Raw genomic sequence first — 16,978 nt, 5'->3', positions numbered from 1 at the left:
ATTGATGTGTCCCCTATTAAATCTTTGTTTTGCAATATGAATCTTGATAATGATGGAACTGAATAGGATCCACCTTTACCTAGAAGGCGTTCCAAGAATTCGGAATTTGTTGATCTTGATGCTAAATTTGATAAAAGTGGGATTGAAGAAATTAAAACCCTAGATGTTGCTAAACCCACTATTATGGATTTCAAGGAATTTAACTATGAAAATTGCTCTTTGATTGATTGTATTTCCTTGTTGCAATCCGTGCTAAATTCTCCTCACGCTTATAGTCAAAATAAAGCGTTTACTAAACATATCGTTGATGCCTTGATGCAATCTTATGAAGAAAACTTGAATTGGAAGTTTCTATCCCTAGAAAACTTTATGATGAGTGGGAACCAACTATTAAAATTAAAATTAAAGATCATGAATGCTATGCTTTATGTGATTTGGGTGCTAGTGTTTCCACGATTCCAAAGACTTTGTGTGATTTGTTAGGTTTCCGTGATTTTGATGATTGCTCTCTAAACTTGCACCTTGCGGATTCCACTATTAAGAAACCTATGGGAAGAATTAATGATGTTCTTATTGCTGCAAATAGGAATTATGTGCCCATAGATTTTATTGTTCTTGACATAGATTGCAATCCTTCATGTCCTATTATTCTTGGTAGACCTTTCCTTAGAACGATTGGTGCAATTATTGATATGAAGGAAGGAAATATTAGATTCCAATTTCCATTAAGGAAAGGCATGGAACACTTTCCTATAAAGAAATTAAATTACCTTATGAATCTATTATGAGAGCCACTTATGGATTGCCTACCAAAGATGGCAATACCTTGATCTATTCTTGCTGGTTATGCCTAGCTAGGGGCGTTAAACGATAGCGCTTGTTGGGGAGCAACCCAATTTTATTTTTATTCCTTGCCTTTTGCTCCTGTTTAGTAATAAATAATTTATCTAGCCTCTGTTTTGGTTGTGTTTTTTGTGTTTAATTAGTGTTTGTGCCAAGTAGAACCGTTGGGAAGACTTGGGGAAAGTCTTGTTGAACTTCCTGTAAAAAACAAAAACTTTAGCGCTCACGAGAACTGCTTCCATTTTTATTTGGAGAGTGATATTTAGTTAATTATTTTTGAAGATGATTAATAGATAAATTTCTCACTTCCAGCAATTTATTTTAGAATTTTTGGGGTTCCAGATCTTGCGCCAGCTACAGATTACTACAGACTGTTTTGTTTTTGACAGATTCTGTTTTTCATGTGTTGTTTGCTTATTTTGATGAATCTATGGCTAGTAAAATAGTTTATAAACCATAGAGAAGTTGTAATACAGTAGGTATAACACCAATATAAATAAAGAATGAGTTCATTACAGTACCTTGAAGTGGTCTTTTATTTTCTTTCGCTAACGGAGCTCACGAGATTTTTTACTTTAAGTTTTCTGTTGTGAAGTTTTCAAGTTTTGGGTAAAGATTTGATGGATTATGGAACAAGGAGTGGCAAGAGCCTAAACTTGGGAATGCCCATGGCACCCCCAAGATAATCTAAGGACACCTAAAAGGCAAAGCTTGGGGATGCCCCGGAAGGCATCCCCTCTTTCGTCTACTTCTATCGGTAACTTTAGTTGGAGCTATATTTTTATTCGCCACATGATATGTGTTTTGCTTGGAGCGTCTTGTATGATTTGAGTATTTACTTGTTAGTTTACCACAATCATCCTTGCTGTACACACCTTTTGAGAGAGCCATGCATGATTTGGAATTTGTTAGAATACTCTATGTGCTTCGTTTATATCTTTTGAGTTATATAATTTTGCTCTAGTACTTCACTTATATCTTTTAGAGCACGGTGGTGGATTTGTTTTGTAGAAACTATTGATCTCTCATGTTTCACTTAGATTATTTTGAGAGTCTTAATAGCATGGTAATTTTCTTAAAATCCGAATATGCTAGGTATTCGAGATTAGTAATATTTTCTTAAGAGTGTTTTGAATACTAAGAGAAGTTTGATGCTTGATGATTGTTTTGAGATATGGAGGTAATAATATCAAAGTCGTGCTAGTTGAGTAGTTGTGAAATTGAGAAATACTTGTGTTAAATTTTGCAAGTCCCGTAGCATGCACGTATGGTAAACGTTATGCAACAAATTTGAAACATGAGGTGTTATTTGATTGTCTTCCTTATGAGTGGCGGTCGGGGACGAGCGATGGTCTTTTCCTACCGATCTATCCCCCTAGGAGCATGCGCGTAGTACCGAGGTTTTTGATGACTTATAGATTTTTGCAATAAGTATGTGAGTTCTTTATGACTAATGTTGAGTCCATGGATTATACGCACTCTCACCCTTCCATCCTTGCTAGCCTCTTCGGTACTGTGCATTGCCCTTTCTCACATTGAGAGTTGGTGCAAACTTCGCCGGTGCATCCAAACCCCGTGATATGATACGCTCTTTCACACATAAACCTCCTTATATCTTCCTCAAAACATCCACCATACCTACCTATTATGGCATTTTCATAGTCATTCCGAGATATATTACCATGCAACTTTCCACCATTCCGTTCATCATGACACATTCATCATTGTCATATTGCTTAGCATGATCATGCAATTGACATAGTATTTGTGGCAAAGCCACCATTCATAATTCTTTCATACATGTCACTCTTGGTCCATTGCATATCCCGGTACACCGTCGGAGGCATTCATATAGTCATACTTTGTTCTAGTATCGAGTTGTAATCATTGAGTTGTAAATAAATAGAAGTGCGATGATCATCATTTTCTAGAGCATTGGCCCAAGTGAGGAATAAAAAAAAGAAGGCCCAAAAAAAGAGAAAGGCCATATAAAAAATGAGAGAAAAAGAGAGAAGTGACAATGTTACTATCCTTTGCCACACTTGTGCTTCAAAGTAGCACCATAATCTTCATGTTAGAGAGTCTCTTGTTTTGTTACTTTCATATACTAGTGGGAATTTTCATTATAGAACTTGGCTTGTATATTCCAACAAGGGCCTCCTCAAGTGCCCTAGGTCTTCGTGAGCAAGCAAGTTGGATGCACACCCACTAGTTTCTTTTGTTGAGCTTTCATACATTTATAGCTCTAGTGCATCCGTTGCATGGCAATCCCTACTCCTTGCATTAACATCAATCGGTGCGCATCTCCATAGCCCATTGATTAGCCTCGTTGATGTGAGACTTTCTCCTCTTTTGTCTTCTCCACATAACCCCCCTCATTATATTCTATTCCACCTATAGTGCTATGTCCATGGCTCGCGCTCATATATTGCGTGAAAGTTTATAGGTTTGAGATTACTAAAGTATGAAACAATTGCTTGGCTTGTCATCGGGGTTGTGCATGATGAGAGGATTCTTGTGTGACGAAAATGAAACATGACTAAACCATATGATTTTGTAGGGATGAACTTTCTTTGGCCATGTTATTTTGAGAAGACATAATTGCTTTGTTAGTATGCTTGAAGTATTATTATTTTTATGTCAATATGAACTTTTGTCTTGAATCTTTCGGATCTGAATATTCATACCACAATTAAGAAGAATTACATTAAAATTATGCCAAGTAGCACTCCGCATCAAAAATTCTGTTTTTATCATTTACCTACTCGAGGACGAGCAGGAATTAAGCTTGGGGATGCTTGATACGTCTCCTACGTATCTATAACTTTTTAATTGCTCCATGCTATATTATCTACTGTTTTGGACATTATTGGGCTTTATTATCCACTTTTATATTATTTTTGGGACTAACCTGTTAACTGGAGGCCCAGCCCAGAATTGTTGTTTTTTGCCTATTTTAGGGTTTCGAAGAAAAGGAATATCAAACGGAGTCCAAACGGAATGAAACCTTCGGGAATGTGATTTTCTCAACAGATAAGACCCGGGAGACTTGGACCCTACGTCAAGGCATGTAACAGGAGGCCACGAGGTAGGGGGCACGCCCTACCCTACCAGGCGTGCCCCCCACCCTCGTGGGCCCCCTGTTGCTCCACCGATGTACTCCTTCCTCCTATATATATATCCATGTACCCCCAAATGATCAGAACAGGAGCCAAAACCCTAATTCCACCGCCGTAACTTTCTGTATCCATGAGATCCCGTCTTGGGGCCTGTTTCGGAGCTCCGCCGGAGGGGGCATCGATCACGGAGGGCTTCTACATCAACACCATAGCCCCTCCGATGAAGTGTGGGTAGTTCACCTCAGACCTACGGGTCCATAGTTAGTAGCTAGATGGCTTCTTCTCTCTTTTTGGATCTCAATACAATGTTCTCCCCCTCTCTTGTGGAGATCTATTCGATGTAATCTTCTTTTTGCGGTGTGTTTGTTGAGACCGATGAATTGTGGGTTTATGATCAAGTCTATCTATGAACAATATTTGATTCTTCTCTGAATTCTTTTATGTATGATTGGTTATCTTTGCAAGTCTCTTCGAATTATCAGTTTGGTTCGGCCTACTAGATTGATCTTTCTTGCAATGGGAGAAGTGCTTAGCTTTGGGTTCAATCTTGCGGTGTCCTTTTTCGGTGACAGTAAGGGCAGCAAGGCACGTATTGTATTGTTGCCATGGAGGATAACAAGATGGGTTTTCCTTCATATTGCATGAGTCTATCCCTCTACATCATGCCATCTTGCTTAAGGCGTTACTCTGTTTTTAACTTAATACTCTAGATACATGCTGGATAGCGGTCGATGAGTGGAGTAATAGTAGTAGATGCAGGCAGGAGTCAGTCTACTTGTCTCGGACGTGATGCCTTTATACATGATCATACCTAGATATTCTCATAACTATGCTCAATTCTGTCAATTGCTCAACAGTAATTTTTTCACCCACTGTAGAATTCTTATGCTCTTGAGAGAAGCCACTAGTGAAACCTATGGCCCCCGGGTCTATCTTTATCATATTGATCTCCTACTACTTAGTTATTTTCTTTTCTATTTACCTTGCGTTTATTTTACTTTGCATCTTTATCATAAAAATACCAAAAATATTATCTTATCATAACTATCAGATCTCACTCTCGTAAGTGGCCCTATAGGGATTGACAACCCCTATTTGCGTTGGTTGCGAGGATTTATTTGTTTTGTGCAAGTGCGAGGGACTCGCGCGTAGCCTCCTACTGGATTGATACCTTGGTTCTCAAAAACTGAGGGAAATACTTACGCTACTTTGCTGCATCATCCCTTCGTCTTCGGGGAAAACCAACGCAGTGCTCAAGAGGTAGCACGCTCCAGTACCGCTCTACTACCGCCTCGATTTTGGGTCCTGCTCTTTTCGTGTCGGGTTTAGCAGTAGTTGCACGGCAGTAAGGCACGATAGTTCCGCCTAAGCGGTAGTACCGCTCCGGTCGGGCGGTAATACCGCTACTACATCACTGCCGTCATACTCTGCTCTGCCCTGCCTCTTTTGGTCCCGTGTTCTGCTCCTCCAGCGGTAGTACCGCTGGGGTGAACGGTAGTACCGCATTGCTCTTATGCGGTACTACCGCCCCAAGGTAGTATCGCTCGTGTGCGGGCTGAGCACATAACGGTTGGATTTTCCCTCTCCTATAAAAGGGGGCCTTCTTCCCCAATGAACCTTATCCTTTGAGCTCGTGTTTTTCCCCCATTGTTGACCTTCTTCGAGCTTGCTAACTCTCAATCCCTCCATGGATTCTTACTAGTTTTGGGGGGAAAGGAGAGAGGAGATCTAGATCCACATTTCCACCAATCACTTTCTCCTCTATGTGAGGGGAACCCCTTGGATCTAGATCTTGGAGTTCTTGGTGTTCTCCTTCTTGTTCTTCCTTTCATTTTCCTCTCTAGCATTAGTTGCTTTGGTGGGATTTGGGGGAGAACGACTTGGGCACTCCGTGTGCCCTTGCCATTGCATTTGGTGCATCGATTTGAGTTCTCCACGGTGTTACGTGGAAGTTACAAGTTGAGAAGCTTATTACTCTTGGGTGCTTGGTACCCTTGAGCTTGTTCCTCTTGGGTGCTTGGGCTCCCTAGACGGTTGGTGGTGTTCGGAGCTCAATCATTATGGTGCAAAGCTCCAAGCAAGCGCTGGGGTCTCCAATTAGGTTGTGGAGATAGCCCCGAGCAATTTGACGGGTACCGGTGACCGTCCCCAAGGGTTGCCAAAGTGTACGGGTTCGGTGACCGCCCCCAAGGGTTGCCATTTGTACGGGTTCGGTGACCGCCCTCAAGGGTCCCTTAGTGGAATCACGACATCTTGCATTATGCAAGGGCGTGAGGAGATTACGGTGGCCCTAGTGGCTTCTTGGGGAGCATTGTGCCTCCACACCGCTTTAAACGGAGATTAGCATCCGCAAGGGTGTGAACTTCAGGATACCTCGTCGTCTCCGCGTGCCTCGATTATCTCTTACCCGAGCCCTTTACTTATGCACTTTACTTTGTGATAGCCATATTGTTTCTTGTCATATCTCTTGCTATCACTTAGTTGTTTATCTTGTTTACCATAAGTTGTTGGTGCACATAGGTGAGCCTAGTTGTTGTAGGTTTTGTACTTGTCAAATTAATCGCTAGGTTTATTCCGCATTTGTTCAAGCCTAAACCGTAATTATTTTAAAGCGCATATTCAACCCCCCCCCTCCTCTAGGCGACATCCACGATCTTTCAGGCAGGCCAGGACCCAATTGCTATTGGGGTTAGTTAGGCTTAATTTTCATCTCCAAAAAAGTTAGGCTTAATTTTAGTTTTTAGAATTTGGCGTAGGTGATTTTTTAAACTTATATTAGAGCAACACTAAGGACCCGGAACTCCTAAGGCCGGTCACAATGAAAGTATCATGCATGCTAGGTAGACATTTTGCTGAGTCACACAATCAAATGAGGAAAGACATGACTAAAGTATCATGATATGATACAAACCGTGTTATATTAAGGCCCTGTTCGGAAGTACTCCGCTCCACAGCTCCACTCCCAGAGCAGGTGAAGTCATAGTTGAAATTCGCGGAGCCCCTGTTTACCAGCTCCGCAGCTCTCATAATTTCTAGGAGATGGGGGATTCCGAACAGCCCCTAAATAATGTACTGGTATGTGTTATTCATGGCAATAAATAAGGTCATTACGGTATCAAACTAGAATACTATGCACTATGAAAGTAGTATCACACAATACTATGCAATATATGATAATTCCCGTTGTGACTAGTGTAAGAGCACCTCCAGCGGCTTTTCAAAAATCTTGTCCTATAAATGCTTATCAAGGCTCTCCCAATAAATTTATTGGATTTCACAGATGTGTTGTTGTAACAGATCCCCGATACAACTTCCCCTATATCTGGTTTTTTCTCTATTTCTTCATACGACTTTGAACACTATAATACATAATTTTCACATCATATAAAATCAAAAAATTATCATATACCACTTTGAACAACTGGACTTCAATTCAAATCCATACTTCCAAGATCAAAATTCCAAGACAATTCAAGATCAAACACATGGCATATGGTTCAAATAAAGCTTAGAAATCAAACATAAAGCATCACTCTGTGAAAGTGAGGAAACTGGTTGTACTCCCTCAATTCGGAAATAACTGGAATGGTTTTAGTTCAAACAGAGGTAATAGTTGGCACTGCAACTTCATTTGTGTCAAACTTTCATATTGAAGTGAGGAAACTGGCTGTAGCTGTCTCTTTTACCAGCCCTTGGTTAGGTTTCTGGGGTTCTTTTTGCTGCAGAAAATGGATTTATAGGGAGTCTATGTAGGAAGAAAGAAAGTGCCCAATTGTCATTTATAACAGTAGTTCATCCTGCATCAAGACACATCAACTACAAAGCAGAACCCTAGTCCATGGTGTACTGTTTGGATATCATCTCCGCTCTCCAGCTGCCGCCTGCTGCTGTTTCACAGAAGTTTAAGGGCTCAAACATTATGATGCCAGTATAGCTCGCCTCAAGAGTTGCTGTAAAAACATCTTTCAGAAAAAGGAGACGTCAACATATCTCCCCTCTAATAATATTGTGCGAACTTGAGAAAAAAGTTATCAGTGCAACCAGGCACAGAAGTTGGAGGCGTCCCCGAAAAGTTTAATGCTCCCATTTGTAAGATAGCAACACACTACAACACCAACACGAAACCACTGCCTATTCTTTACTACTAATATCTCATCTGCTTAGCTCTTTCTTCCTCCTCTTCAATCTTTTTTCTGCGTAAGGCTTCTTCTCTCTGCTTTTGGATCCGTTCCAGCTCCAAATATCGCTCCATCTCTTTCTGATGCTGCTCCTGAGCTTCTCTCCTTTGAGATTCCTCTACTTTCCTCCGGTTCTCCTCGATCATCCTATCCAACTCCTCCCTCTCCCTCCTTTCTTGCTCCTGCAAAATTTTGAAGATGCAAAATTAGATCTGGGAAAGGTTCTATGAAAACAAGCAAATAAGAAATCTTGTGTATCTGTTTGGTTTCATTGACGGTCAAAAGCAGTTTAGAGAATAGCGCTACTTATCAGTTCTGGTGGGATGAATGCACACATATACATGCATATTTGCATACATCTATTGGCAGGCACCAATAGCATCGAAGCTCATGATGAAGCTAAATCAGTCAAAACCTAAGTATTATTATCTGGTTAAAGAGCTAGGATAATATATCGGAAACTGATTTCATCCTTCCGTTCTTTCAAAAAATTCACTAGCTCCACCAATCCACAAATCTCAAGATATTTTCTTAAATAATGACTAGTACTCCCTCTGTAAAGAAATATAAGAGCATTTAGATCACCAAAGTAGTGATCTAAACGCTCTTATATTTCTTTACGGAGGGAGTACCAATAAGGGAGGCATGGCATGCCTAATACTTACTACTTTCTGCCTGGCTTCATGGAGAGCTGCTGCCTTCTCTTTTTGTAGCTGAGCATCAACCTCATCAAATAACTTTTTGATACCTTCCTCAACTCGGCGTTTTATTTCATCTTTTACTTCCTCAGAGTTCAGACGCTCCTCAACATTTTTCCTAACAGCTTCTTCAACTCTCCTAGCAAGCTCCTCTTCCAACAACTTAAGTTCAGCTTCCTTTTGGCGTCTGCGGTGAAAAATGTTAAGTTATAAAGGATTGATTGGCTTTTGGCCATCAAAATTATTATGCTACTACAAGTGAAGGAGTCGATGTAACATTAATGAGCAAAAGGATCCCTAATCGAAACAAGTGAGCAGAGCATAGAAAAGATCAAAATGAAGCTAAGACACATATGCACTGCACAAACAAAATAATAAGTAAAACTGTAACAATAGCTTTGTCCAGAAAAGCCAAAGTACAACTTGTAAATGTGGGGTGCACACAGATAATGAGAGAGTTAGTTCATAAAATGCTGATTTCAAAACGAAATTGGGGAGGAACAAACACCAGCGTGATCCATTAAATAAACAGAAGCAAATGTTTAATTATGCATTGTTATCCCTCAACTTTGTTGTTTCTGGGAACACCTGCAGGAACAATCTACAGTTATACTATAACGGAAGAACATGACAGAGGCGTATACAGAGAAGTAGGAGATTTGGAGAACAGTCCTGGTCTTTTGGAGATGGCACAATTTGTATTTATAAGAACAAAAAACTTCAGATTAAAAGTTGAGATGCCAGTATAAAATAGAAGGAATGGCAAAAGATCCGTTATTTTTCCTTGATGGATTGAGGATTAACATATAGAAAATTAAATACTTTTGAACGTGACACATTTTATTGATATTAGTTCACAGCTCCTGAGTGGACTTGCATGCAAGTTGGTCATCTTTTGGTTGTTTGAACAAATCCATTTCAAACCAACCACACTAGTACAAACAAGATAGAGAAGATTTGTAGAAGACCACAGTTCAAGCACAGGCAAACTGTCAATATGTGAGTTGAAGATTCTCTACAATAAAATACAAGAGCGACCAAGCAGATGGCCATGCAAAACTAGCAATATGTATGTGTAGAAGAATGAAAAGGAGTTTACCTTTTCTTTTCTTCTTCCTTCCTTTGTTTTTCTATTAAACTGTTCTGTTCAGATCCATGACTTGGGCTGGAGTTATTTACAAGAGAACTTGAGCTGCTCCGACTTTTCCGTCTTCTATGTCTCCTCGGTGATGGAGGGCTTCTACGCCTCCTAGGAATCGGGGACTGGCTCCTGTCCCATCTAGGAGAAGGAGACGGACTTTTTCTCCTAACAAAGGATAAAAGAACTTACATAGGAACTGAAAAATATAACAACGAAAATGCTCCAATATTGATAGTTGTTGGTGTAGCTCAGATGCAAAGTTGCAAACCATCAACGGGGCACAAAAAAGATGACATGTCAGCATGCTAACACACATACCAAAAAAAAACAAGAGCATTCAAACACAGCAATTCAACTTTATCAGATTTTCTTTGCTTGACTTACCCATGACTGATACAAGTCCTAGATATGGAGTTCAGGTTTCTTGACGGAGTTCACTTAAAAAAAAATATCGCATATGAGGCATACTTGTACAAATCGTCCCATCAAATTCCATTCTAAAACGGGCGTGACAACAAATCTTGTATACTCAGAAGTGCAGCCAAACTGGAAAATAAGATGCCCACTTATAATGTTCTATGCCTACATAACCTCCTTCACTTATATGAGATCGATTGCCAATATCAGAAACGAAATATTATCTGTAAACTCATGACAATATACAATAGACTGTGAAAAGAGCATTCTTACAGCTTCCTCATGTTTAATAATATCACGTAGCAGCGTCCAATCCGTCCATGAACATCTGAGATGACATGACACCCTAATCAGGTTGTATTGGCTTGAAATGCATCTTCTATTTCAGGTAACTACCACATAGTCACACTATGTCCATTCTTTGATTAATTTGTTTGCCCCATTCACAACATTCCAAAAAAGAAACAATCCCATATCTCATCAATCTTGTAGGCACCAGCCAATCTGTAACCTGAGCTAAATGAATGCAGACAGTTGCGGACCTAAGACATCACCAAAACGCGCAAGGATAGTCGCCTCCCCGACACATGATTTGAAAATCTTGAAGCGCTGTAACTCCGCGTAGTGCGCCAATTGTCAAACATCTCACTCCGATGAAGCACGCCTCCGCCACAGTGCAAGCAGTTTGGTAGTACTAGTAACACGGGCTAACTGGCTAAGGTGCCGAAGCACTAAGTCGAGCAACCTCGAGCTGTGTAAATCTTGAGGGACCAAACCAATTTCACGATAGGAGGGGAGCAGAGACACGGGGGGCGGGAGGTCGGGGCGTACCGGGAGGAGTAAGGGGAGCGGCTGCGATCTCGCCGGATCCGCCTGCTGCCATACCGCGGCGACGGGGAGCGCCGCCTGCTGCCGTACCGCGGCGACGGGGAGCGCCGCCGACGGTGGGATGGCGGCGAACGAGACACCACGCGCGGCATGCCTCTCCGTGGGCCCTCCGCGCGGGGAGGGATAGATAGGAGCAGGATGCAGATGCGGCGGCGCGGCGACTCGGCGAGGGGAACGAACGGCGGAAAGCCGATGCGAGGGATTGTTTCGATACAGAAGGTGAGGGCGAGGACCCAATTGTTAAGGGGGTATTTGAGATTTTTGTGTTTTTGGTTTATATATATACCATTCAATTATGCATCAATATATACACTTGAAAACAAGAGGGAATAACATAGTCAAAAGCACAAAATAGGTACTCGCTCTGTGTGATCTAAACACTCTTATATTTCTATAGGAAGGAAGTACTATTTAAGAATTTCGCTACAAATTAAACGTTGATTTTTTTATCATGGCTAATTAAACGTCTATGTGTCGCGAGGATGACAATTTTCATTGGAGCATGCTATGAGTCGGTCGGCAGATCTTTTTAAAAGATAAAAATATCCGCCGTCTCGACGGCCATTAGATCAATGGGTCAACGATGTTTTCACAATTGCAAAGGTGGTGTTCAGAACCCTTTTGCGACATAGGCCTTACTGTATAAATTTTCGCAACAAAGATTGTGTTGCAATTTTCTTATCTTTGTTTTTTTGGCAACATGAGTGTTGTTGCGGAAGGACTTTTGCAACAAGAATAATGTTGCAGATATTGTTCCTCGTGAGGATTGGAATTAGGGATGAAAGGTTGTGTTGCAGGTTTTTTATGTCTTTTTCTTTTGCAACATGGATGTTATTGAGGAGGGACGTTTGCAACATAATTATTTTCTCATGGGGATTGGGATTGGGATTGAGGACAAAGGCGGTGACGAATGGATAAGGCTACTCATCCCACGAAATGTTTCTAGATAGGTACCACGTGTAACCCTTTGAGATAACTTTTTATCCAGTTGTTACTCGCCCGGTGCGCGAGTGATCAGCCGACCGAACCGAATTGTTTCTCATTTTCTTTCACAAGCATGGCACTTCCTTGCCATGTTCAATTTTTTGGTTGAAATTGCCACGCTTGGTAAAGAAAATTGGCATCCTCACGACAATATAAATTTTCATAAAAATATTCGATTTCCCATGCTTAAATATTTGACATCGGATTTTTAGCATTTTTTGCTTTTAAAAACTTATATATAAGCTAAACTCCAAAAGCCAAAATTAAGCCTAACCAAACAACATGTAATGCAGGTGATTTACATTAAATAATTAAATGCATTGGAGGTCCTAATTACTTTATGTAGATATGAAGTTAGTCCTAGTTTTTTTAAATGCACATATGTCCTATATCTTTCACATTAGGAAATTTAGCTAGTTACTTGCGCAATCGCCTCAATTGTGACAATTTGTGTGATGATCTTATTTGTTATGTGGGAAAAGAAGAAATGAAAAAAAATCACAAATGATCAAATGGGTAGTCATGGACAGGAGGAAGTGAATGTACTAGAAGGTAATGTTTAGTTACTTAAGTATTTTCATTTGACTATACTATTTTGTATTACTTAAAAGTTTAATTATGCATTTTATCTTGTAGGTTATTGAATCTTGTTGTTTGATGATGTATTTGGAATTTGGAAATGCAAGACATCAGCTTCAAGTTTTCCTTTTTTTCATCATCATGTCTTCCTTTTTTTCATCATTATAGTAAGCAATCTGACTGTACTGCTTGGTGTATATACATTGTCTCCTATTATATCGGATAATATGTGTAGAAGCTATGAATACTTCCTTTGATCCATATTAATTGTCGCTCCCTTAGTACAACTTTAGAGTGAACGGTAATTAATATGAATCGGAAGGAATATTATTTAAGTAGTACGTTGTTGCTTGAAAATTTGACGCCATATCAAAGTGGTGCATCGAGGATCATCCTCTTTCTGGAGACACTCATGGCCAACTTGGTGGGAAGAAAACCATCAAGATTATGATACTTATAGTTTAACATGTCAGCGTCTTCTCCGCCGCGGTCTTCATCCCCATTAATATATGGATCAATTGACAACGCTGTCTTAGTATTCATATCAGTGGTAACCACTGAAAGCTTGTGAATGTCATCATTCACGGGCTCAGAGAAGACTTTCGGTGGGAGCTCTTCTCTTTCTTATTCAGTCATTTTTTTTATAAAGAGAGCATCCTTTCCAATTTTCATAAGCAGAAACCACAATGTCTTTTACAACAACTAAGGAACTTAAGGGGAAACACGGCAATTCATGATCTAATGAGAGCAGAATGAGCTACCCCCAATCGTCCCAAAAGACCACAGAAGGCTGTATCGGATATGACCATCCGATAACCTGCAAAAGCTGAGAGACTCCGGATCCATCATCCTAGGAGCTTACAAGCTAGGTCTCCAGGAGATGTTTAAAATGAAGTTTCTAGCCATTGGAATTATTCAGTAATCATCAGTTTGACGACTTACATCAGAATTGCAGCTGTTTATTCTCTATACAAAACTAAATAATAAAGAGAAGAGCTCTACCCCTACATCTTGTGTCTCTGTCTACTTTTTACCTCTACTTTCATGTTGCGCTCAACAATAATCTCAACAAAAACTTTGTACTCCTCTCATAGAAGGACATTGTCACTAAATGTAGACCATCCACAATAATCTCAACAAAAACTTTGTGGTAGGGACATTGCATGGACACCTCTCATAGAAGGTTATTGCCACTAAATGTAGACCATCTACAAGTGATAATCTCTGATGTCATTTACAAAAGCCATCAGACGGAGCGGCAAACCGTGAGAGACGAGGTTTTTACCCATCCATGGCAAGCAAGTGTGTTCCATTCGCCATTCGTCAAGAATAATAAAAGTGGCCAGCTTTGCTAAATAAGTAGACATTTATTAATTTTAAAAAAATAGAAGTACATCATCATGATAACATGGAAACACCAAAACCGCAACGACTCAACAGTCAACACCAGGCGACAGTGAAAACCTATCAACCTCAAAGAAGTAAACTAAACAAGCATCTCTCACTCTCAACCGTGCGATACGCAGACATATAGCTTCATTGTTTCAGTCGGTGCTGCTGAAGCTGAGGAGCTTCCACGTCCTGGACTCGGACCCCGGGATGCCCCAGACGATGGACACATACCTGCTGTAGACCCCGGCGCCGTTCTTTGCCGTGAGCACCATCCAGTACTCGTAGCCCTCGCCGGACGCCACGGACCAGCACTGTGACGTGCTCGCGTAGTACATGGTGAGCCCGTGGGAGAGCTTGTACACGGTCACCGAGAACGTGCCCACGCTCCTTATGAAGTCGCTGCTCGCGTCCTCCTGGTACGTGTACTTGGCCGGCCGCGTCGCGACCGCCGCCACTGTCGCTCCGGGCAGCAGCACCGCCGCGGTGACCACGACGGCGAGAGCTAACGCAGCAACAACGGCCGATTGCTTCATGATCGTCGATGGATGGCCAAGTAATTAACTAGCTGGGCTAGGGCTGCTCGATCGCTCTGTGCTAGCTATACTTAACTAGCTAGAAACCCTGCTTGTTAATGACTAACTCACTGTGAGGGATGCAAAGGCACGGGATACCTTCACTATATATAGCCTGCAGCTGAGGTGCCATCTAGGGTTCGTACGTCGAAACACACAGTCACCACAGAGGGCAAGCTAGCCATTAAGCTGGACCTTGAGAGATTAATCTATGAGCGAGATCAATTCAGTGCCAGGTCGATTAATTGGAGTGGAAACCATGCTACTTAGGTAGTGCACCGACGCGTGCCCATGCATGCATGCATGGGTGCTGGTGATCGAGGTCGAGGTTGGGGAAGTACGCGCGGGCGTGGAGATTGGTGAGGCCACAACTGTGAAACCCTTGTTTAATCACCTGGTTCGCGTGGTTCGTTGGTTTTGCTACAAGGGGAGGCCTACACAGGTAGCCGAATAACGAGGCCCCGGGGCGCGCATACTGAAGCAGCGAGCACCGCTGGTCAACTACGTCGGTGGCGCCGCGCCGGAGGAGCGATCTCCAGCTGGCCAGCTAGCTTTCGGCCATGTCGGCAAGGCCGGCCGGACGCCGGAACGTTCATTTGTGTATTGGCGCGAATATTTTGATGATGTCCGCGAGGTGTCAATCATCAAAAGTAGATCTATTGGACATAAAATCTGAAGTTTCCTCCTTATCACCGACGCACAACAGGCTAAAATCGAAATCACTAATTGAGGAGTACTCGTTGCAAAGATCACTCCAACTCCCGTGGTTGCAACAAATGGCGCACATACAACGCGTTACTTGTCGCAACCTGAGAGTTTTCCCTTTTTTCGTAGATCCGTTTATTCAAAACGTTTTATCTCTCAAACCTTGCTTCCAAATCTCGAACTGCTTTCACCGTGAATTCATCGCGTCGAGATTTTCAAAATTAGATCCCATGTTGATAGGTTTTCACAAACTTTTTTTTTCATGAAATAGCCCGGGCGAAAAAACCGAACCGGGAGCACTGGTTTTTTCCCTTTCCGAAAAAGGCACAGCCGTGACTCTCGCTAAAGCACAACCTTACTTCTCGCGGAAGCAAAACCGTGACTCTCGTGAAAAAAAATAGAAAATGTGTTTTTCTTTTCGTTTCCGAGAGGCACGGCCATGACTCTCGCTAAAGCACAACCGTGTCCCTCGCGGAAGCAAAACCGTGACTCTCGCGAAAGGAAAAAAACATAATTTTTTTCCGTTTCCGATAGGCACGGCCGTGACTCTTGCGAAAGCACACCCATGCCTCTCGCGAAAGCAAAACCGTGACTCTCGCGAAAGGAAAAAAATGGAAAACGCGTTTTCTTGTTTCCGAGAGGCATGTCCATGATTCTCGGTAAAGCACAACCGTGCCTCTCGCGGAAGCAAAACCGTGACTCTCGCGAAAAGAAAAAAAAAACAGAAAACGAGTTTTGTTGTTTCCAAGAGGCACGGTCGTGACTCTCGCAAAAGCACACCCGTGCCTCTCACGGAAGCAGAACCGTGACTCTCGAGAAAGGAAAAAATAGAAAACATGTTTTTTCGCGCAATTTTTTTTTCAATTGTTTTGTCGAAAAGCTAAGGAAGACCAGTGGAAAACCAAAATGTAAAAAAAAATGTTTAAAAGCTGAAAACGCGTGCGAAAAAGTAAAAAAAAATCGGAGGGAGCCTCAGAGCGCGACACGTGGCGAATGGCTGAGAGCGCGCCAAGTGGCGCTGATCGTTGCGAGGCTCCCAAAGAAGCGCTCGTTAACTAGTTGCTCTGGGCTAAAATGGAGAAGATTATTGTTGAAAACTTGGAATGAATAGTATTTGGGGTGATGAAGAAACCAAAGATCAAAGGTCTAGAGATGCGGATGTTATATATAGAAGTAGATAGAAATACAACATATTTTCATGTTGTTTCCAATCAAAGGAAGAGAAAACTTTAATTCACGTGCTAGAAGGTCCATAGGGGCCGGCCAGCGAATCAAGGGATATGTAAGATATTGCAATTGATTATAAAGAACTCTTTAGTCATGAGTATACCTGATATCCCTTAGAGCATCTACAACCGGACTTGGCAAATTTGGATCCTCAAACGCCCACGGACGCGTCAGGACAGTGACCGGGCACTCCTCAAATCACATCGTACACATCCGTGTCTCTCATATCCGAACC

At 41.7% G+C, this 16,978-nt stretch overlaps 1 protein-coding gene across 1 annotated transcript; it reads right to left on the bottom strand.

The window, feature by feature from the left end:
* Positions 1-7,909: 7,909 nt before the first annotated feature.
* On the bottom strand, positions 7,910-11,533 carry LOC123084758 (uncharacterized protein At1g10890). Its single transcript, XM_044506254.1, has 4 exons — positions 11,228-11,533; positions 9,938-10,144; positions 8,806-9,025; positions 7,910-8,322 (listed from the first exon to the last, which is right to left on the bottom strand). The coding sequence occupies exons 1-4, from the start codon at positions 11,374-11,376 to the stop codon at positions 8,107-8,109; spliced, it is 792 nt and encodes a 263-aa protein (XP_044362189.1). The 5' UTR covers positions 11,377-11,533; the 3' UTR covers positions 7,910-8,106.
* Positions 11,534-16,978: the final 5,445 nt, after the last annotated feature.

Source organism: Triticum aestivum, chromosome 4A (assembly GCF_018294505.1).
Source record: "Triticum aestivum cultivar Chinese Spring chromosome 4A, IWGSC CS RefSeq v2.1, whole genome shotgun sequence".
NCBI classification, from domain to species: domain Eukaryota; kingdom Viridiplantae; phylum Streptophyta; class Magnoliopsida; order Poales; family Poaceae; genus Triticum; species Triticum aestivum.
Note: the sequence above shows the minus strand (reverse complement) of the source record. Positions and strands in the feature narration are given on the sequence as shown.

What these genes read in the sequence shown, in the direction of transcription:
- LOC123084758 (XM_044506254.1), bottom strand. Translation starts at nt 11,376, where the DNA reads ATGCCGCGCGTGGTGTCTCGTTCGCCGCCATCCCACCGTCGGCGGCGC. An exon ending in AAGGAAGAAGAAAAGAAAAG is followed by an intron (nt 9,026 to 9,937) that starts GTAAACTCCTTT and finishes TTTTCACCGCAG; the next exon opens with ACGCCAAAAGGAAGCTGAAC. An exon ending in ATGAAGCCAGGCAGAAAGTA is followed by an intron (nt 8,323 to 8,805) that starts GTAAGTATTAGG and finishes AAAATTTTGCAG; the next exon opens with GAGCAAGAAAGGAGGGAGAG.